The sequence below is a fragment of the Medicago truncatula genome, chromosome 6 (assembly GCF_003473485.1).
Source record: "Medicago truncatula cultivar Jemalong A17 chromosome 6, MtrunA17r5.0-ANR, whole genome shotgun sequence".
Lineage (NCBI taxonomy): Eukaryota > Viridiplantae > Streptophyta > Magnoliopsida > Fabales > Fabaceae > Medicago > Medicago truncatula.
Genome location: NC_053047.1, coordinates 26,335,655 through 26,341,869, shown reverse-complemented (window position 1 = coordinate 26,341,869; position 6,215 = coordinate 26,335,655). Strand labels below are relative to the sequence as shown.

Below are 6,215 nucleotides of genomic sequence, written 5' to 3'. Positions count from 1 at the left end.
TAAAATATAACCAACGGTCACTAACGGTAAAAACTAATCACTACACTAATCACTACACTAGTAACTTAGTAAAATAAGGGTTCTTACTAAATATTAAAATAGTTCAAAATTATCATTTTACCCTTACCCGCCAAATGACCAAAATACCCTTCTAATACGGTAATCCATGTAAATGCACCAAATGACAATTAAATTCACACAAGCACCAATAATCACACACAAACACATAGTAAAAGTAATTAAAATAAATCTAGCTAAAAATCGAGCTGTTACACTAATCACTGATAGATTCTCTTATTTTGGACTTTGTAACCCTTTGTATGTTGTAGTAGTTTCCTAGGCACACCTTATGCTTGGAAAATGCTTATGTTGTGTTAATATAATTACATTTTGTTTTGTTAAAAAAAAACATAATATTGTCTGGGACATCTTTAATCAAAGATTGAAGAAATTATATATGGTCGAATGGCCCCACATTCGGATGAACAAGCAAGAGGGTCAGGAGGGTCCACTACAATTTTTGAAAACAGAAAATTCTATACAATTCAACATCAAATGACCAAATCAGATCCAAGATATCACTGTAATGACCAAACCTCTTCTATTAACCCAAACTTTTTTTACATTCTTGAAATGTATCACACACCTGCTAAAGATCACAAATACTACAAGACAGACGAGACAATATATCAATGAATTATAACATAATAGCCGGAAACCGTAAGTAGCTTATATTCTCCTACTAAGGTACCGTTTGGCCCGGCTTTTTTTTAGATTTTCTACGTTTTTAAGGAGAAGCTAGGCCAAACACAATATCAATAAAGTACCTTCGAAAAAAAATAATTTTTTTAGAATGCATAAAATTGAATGGAATGAGCTTTAACCAAAAGTTGTTGAATGCTACTTCAAAAAAACTATTTCTCCCCAATTTATTTCACAAGCACCTCCCTTCAACTCACGCCGGCAACCTTTTGTTTTATTTTTTCAATTTTTTTTTCTTCCATTTTTTTTTAACCTGTCCATTTAATATTTTAATGAGGTTCCACTTAAGTTTATTATCTATTTTTTAAGGAATTTTATTATCTTTTTAAGGAATTTTATACTCACACATTAACGTTTAGTGTAATACTTTATGTATGTATGTCTGTTTTTTTGTTATGTTAATGCGTATAATTTTTTTAGTGTTGCGTAATGCGTAAACTTATTTTTATAATATTTTGATTTTAATTAAAAGTACAAGTATAGATGCCTAAAAAAATTATACTTAATATATATTTTAAACATTTATATTGTAACAAACTATGCATATCTCTTTCTTATTAAAAAAACTAAACATATCTTTTTCAATGACACCAACAATGTAACAAATATAATATCATATAATATAAATTCTTATCTTTTTAAATGACACCAAAAATATGGTATTCTTATAACAAAATAAATTTGTTATACAGTATAATTGAAAAAGAAAAAACAAACTATTCTCTTTATATATACACACCATATATCTTTTATATTTTAAACATTTTTTCCCTTAAAAAAAATATTTTAAACATTTTTTTATTTATTATGTTATTTCGTAATAAATTCAAAGTTTTGTACTTGTGAGCTTAGCTCAGTTGATATAGACAATGCATAAATATATGCAAGGTCACAAGTTCGAACCCCGGACACCACAAAAAAATAATAAATTCAAAGTTTTGTACAATATTTTGCCAAACAACTTTTAACTTAAAAAATAACGTTAGAGCTAAAAAAAAAATAAAGAAACCAAACAGCTTTAGCTTTTTCCTTAAAGAGCTTTATTTTATCTTTGTTTTAAAGTAGCTTTAAGACCCAAAAAAAGCCTGGCGAAACGGTACCTAAATGTCATACTTTGGCTTCTTCAACTGAATATTTTTTGCTGCAAATTGGATATAGTTTCTAGACCAATACCTGATGAGAACATTCAGAGGTCTAACTAACATTCAGGGAACAGATTAGTTCCATTGAGACCATTAAAATATCAAAATGAACATAACAACAGACATTAATTGTTTTAATAAATTACTATCCAATAGAACATACCTTTTGCCTTTCTGAGTAATAAATCACTAGGGAGCAATTGATGTGCTTAACAGGGAGCAGTTGATGTGCATACCCTATACAGATTCAAGATAGTACTGAAATAAGACATTGTATCCTTCTATTCAATACCAACAGCAGAAACACACCTCATCAATAACAAGAGACCACTTTATGAAGTGCGTACATATCTCTCTCGGTGACCGAAATTAATGAAAATTCGCAGCTACCAAGAATTTCTAAAATGTCAGAAATTAACATCCCATGACCAAAACCAAAACATCCCACTTCAAGCTAAGGAATTATACATTGAAACAACAAGAAGACAACACCTTATAAAGAACACATCCCTCGAAAAATTATGCATTTCAACATTCCTTTTGACATCAATCCATTCAATGCATAATAGTAGGCCAGCAGCAACTAACACACTTAACCTTTGCTTACCATTCCTGAACAGAAATCCACCCTTCATTTCCTGCATAATCTTTAAATTCTTAATACTCTAGCCATGTTAGTAAGCAAGAAGCAGTGTGCATCAATGTTCTCTACTTACTTCATCCAAAACAAGTATGCTATGGATGTTGTCCAAAAATGATTTGTCTAAATGAACTAATTCCTTATATATGTATTCTTCATTCTGTAAAAGTATATTCAAGGTTATCAATAGAACACACATACCTGAAATGATTTCCAGCCCTTCAAAAAGCTCCAATTATTTGGCCAACAATTGTAGCCTTATCGAAAAATTAGATGGTACAAACACAAGGTTGAATCCTTACATTTTCCCTTGATGTGGAAACAATGTAAGAAAAATGCAATAAAAAACACAAATGCTTCTTCCATCTAAATGGGAACAACTACATGAACCATTTAAAACTCAGGACTTCAGAATGACCAATGAATGAAAAAATTCATACAACAATATGAAGAAAATTGACTGCACATTGGAAATAAAATATAACTAAGCCAATAATCAAAACAATCAACCATTTCGATCATTATAATAACAAAATGAAAATAATGTGACATGATTTTCAACTAAAACTACACCATTCTCATCACAAAATGAACATAGCTACATTTCTCTTACAATAGACCTCTAGCAATCATTTCACGTAGAAGTTTCTCTGCCCTATCATTCTCATCATTTTTAAAAAGAGCGCGAATAATAGTTTCATACGTTACAACATCAGGAATGCAACCATTTTCTTCCATTTTTTCCAGCAGGATCATAGCTTGATCAAACAATCCCTCCAAACAAAGGCCATTAATCATAATATTATATGTCCAGACCGTTACCTTATAGCCTTTAATCAAAAGATCCTGAAAAATCACTTGTGCATTCTCAAGTCTTTCTTCTTTGCACAGTCCATCGATAAGTATATTGTATGTGTTAATATTGGGTTGAATGCCCTGATCTTTAATTTTCTTGACCAATGCAATTGCCTTGTCAACTTGATGGTTTTTACATAAAGCGTGTAAGAAGGAATTGTAAGTGATCACATTTGCATGTTGACCTCTATCATGCATCTTATCAAGAAGCTCCCATGCATGAGAAATTTTCCCTGCTTTGCACAAACCATCAATGAGAGAATTGTAAGTTACCTTATCAGGAGCAATTCCTCTGCAACACATTTCATTAAAGAGATTTAAGGCTTCATCGACCATTTTAATCTTACAGAATCCATTAATAATAATATTATAGCTATTAGCATCAGGAGTCAATCCCATTCGAGAAATCAGGCTTAACACATGTTTGGCTTTATTTACTTCATTAACTAGGCAATATCCATCCATTAATGAACCGTAGGTAACAACATCCGGTATCACACCTTCTTTCATCATCACAGCTATCACATTTTTAGCTTCTTTCGTGTTTCCTTCCTTACAAAAAGCATCGACCAATATATTAAAAGTATACACATTAGGGTTGATGTTTTTCAATACCATTTCGTGAAACAAACCAAATGCTTCTTTCAGTTGACCAACAATGCAAAATCCATAAATCAGAGCACTAAAAGTGACAACATCGGGAGAAATTCTCTTTGTAATCATTTCAGAATATAACACATATGCCTCGGTCACCAATTTATCTTTACACAAACTATCAATGATTGTGCTATACATTACCACATCAGTGTTAACCAATTTCCCATCAATCTTTCTCAACACTTGTAAGGCTTCGGTTGTTTTTCCCATTTTACACAAGCCATTGATCAAGGTCCCATAGCTAACTTGGTCCAAGTGGAATCCAAGTGAAATCACATGATCGTGAAAGTGCAGAGCCTCCTTGACCTTACCATTAACACACAAACCTTTGATAAGAGTATTAAAGGTAATGGTATTCGGCTGAAACCCAACCTTGAGAATCTTCCCGAATAGAGAAAAGGCAAAATCCATTTCCCAAAGATGGCAGTAACAATTAATGAGAATATTGAAAGTAACAATATCAGGTGTAATTCCATGAAATTCCAATTGATGAAAAAGGGAAATAGCAGTAGGGTAATGATTGTTGTTAGACTTAACAAGGGAACCTAATATCTTGTTAAATTCAATAATCGATGGAGTGGGATTCATATGAAGCATATGATTGAATGAAGAAACAACATTATCAAGATTATTTGAATTGAATGAAGAGTGAGAGTATAATCTTATTCTTAAGAAGGGAAAAAGAGAAATGGGATTGGTAGAAGATCGAAACCTGGCGCAGCATGAAGACATTTGGGCGTGAGTGAGCGGCACTTGCTTGCTTGGTAAGCGGTAGAAGAAGACGCAAGCTGTTGTTGTTGGTGATTGATAGTCAGACCTTCAACGGAAATTATAGATTTTTCCCCAATTCAATTTATATTTCTATTAAACAAGGCCGAAAGTGGAAATTTAAAGACAAATGTTAGTGGGTTTAGCTAAAGTAAGAGTGCTATTATATTATATAGAGAGTCATTTCATACTTGTTAAGAAAAATATATCAGTGAAGGATAGAAAAAAAGTCTTTAATGTTGTTATTAAGTATTGATATATTTATTGCAAAATAGAATATGTTGAATTGAGAGTGATGAAATTAGTATTAATTAGAGTTATAATTGAAAAAAAAAATTAATATTGCATTGTAAAGTAAAATGGATCAGTTATTGTAGGACAATACTCTCTCCGTCCCAAATTGTATGACGTTTTGGGCATTTCACACATATTAAGAAATGTAATTAATATTGTGTGAAGAGATATTATGAGTTGTTTTACAAAATAGTCCTTAGTAAATAATATGGGAAAGATAAATGAAAGAATTGAAAGAAGAGAGAGTAATAAATAGTTAAGGTTATAATGGAAAAAGTAGCATTAATATTATTGCATTGGTATTGTAAAGCGACATATAATTTGGGACAAATTTTTTTCGCTAAAGCGACATACAATTTGAGACGGAGGGAGTATTTTTTAACAAAATCGCTCACTTTCATTCTTTATTGTTAATCCCTTAATATATTTTATGTTATTTTTTGGATCAAATTTATTATTTTACCCTCTTTGACTAATATTAATATTAATTTTAAAAAAATAAATTTTATATTTTGGATAATCAAAAACCGATTCAAACTAAACCACGTATATTTGTATCAGATTAGATCGATTTTTGTAAATAGTCTTTCAAACATAACCGCATTTAATTTTTTATTTTGATCATATGAGTTTTTGCCTCAAAATTGATCTAAATTGGCATCACGAACACCCCTATATAATGTTTGTAGAATAAAGATGTAAGAAGTATTTATTCATGTCTCCGAAAAGTTTATTAAATTGTATTCCTTTGTATCAGATATTTTCGAGAAACATATTTTTTTATGTTAACCTTTCGGTTAACAAATGAAGGGGCTCTGATAATCCAGAGATCGACGAGTTTGTTCAAGTATTTTTTTTCATTTAGGAATCGAACACGGGTTCTCCCAAACGATTTGTCATTTGGTAAAGCTCATTAACCGGTTGAACATAACCACTTGAGCTAGGAAAAATGTTTTATTTCCAAGGCAAAGCGTGGAATTTTATTTTTGTTCTAAAAGGATGAATAAATTCATGTGTACATATTGACAAAAAAAAAAAAAAATCATGTGTAACTACTCATAACTTTCTCTCTTCAAGTAAATCTCATAAAGTAAAAG

At 30.9% G+C, this 6,215-nt stretch overlaps 1 protein-coding gene across 1 annotated transcript; it reads right to left on the bottom strand.

Moving 5' to 3' along the window:
* Positions 1-3,153: 3,153 nt before the first annotated feature.
* LOC112417994 (pentatricopeptide repeat-containing protein At1g12300, mitochondrial) lies at positions 3,154-4,788 on the bottom strand. The gene has a single exon (XM_024774171.2). The coding sequence runs from the start codon at positions 4,786-4,788 to the stop codon at positions 3,154-3,156; it is 1,635 nt and encodes a 544-aa protein (XP_024629939.2).
* Positions 4,789-6,215: the final 1,427 nt, after the last annotated feature.

Coding starts and splice junctions, on each gene's coding strand:
- LOC112417994 (XM_024774171.2), bottom strand. CDS start 4,788: ATGTCTTCATGCTGCGCCAGGTTTCGATCTTCTACCAATCCCATTTCT.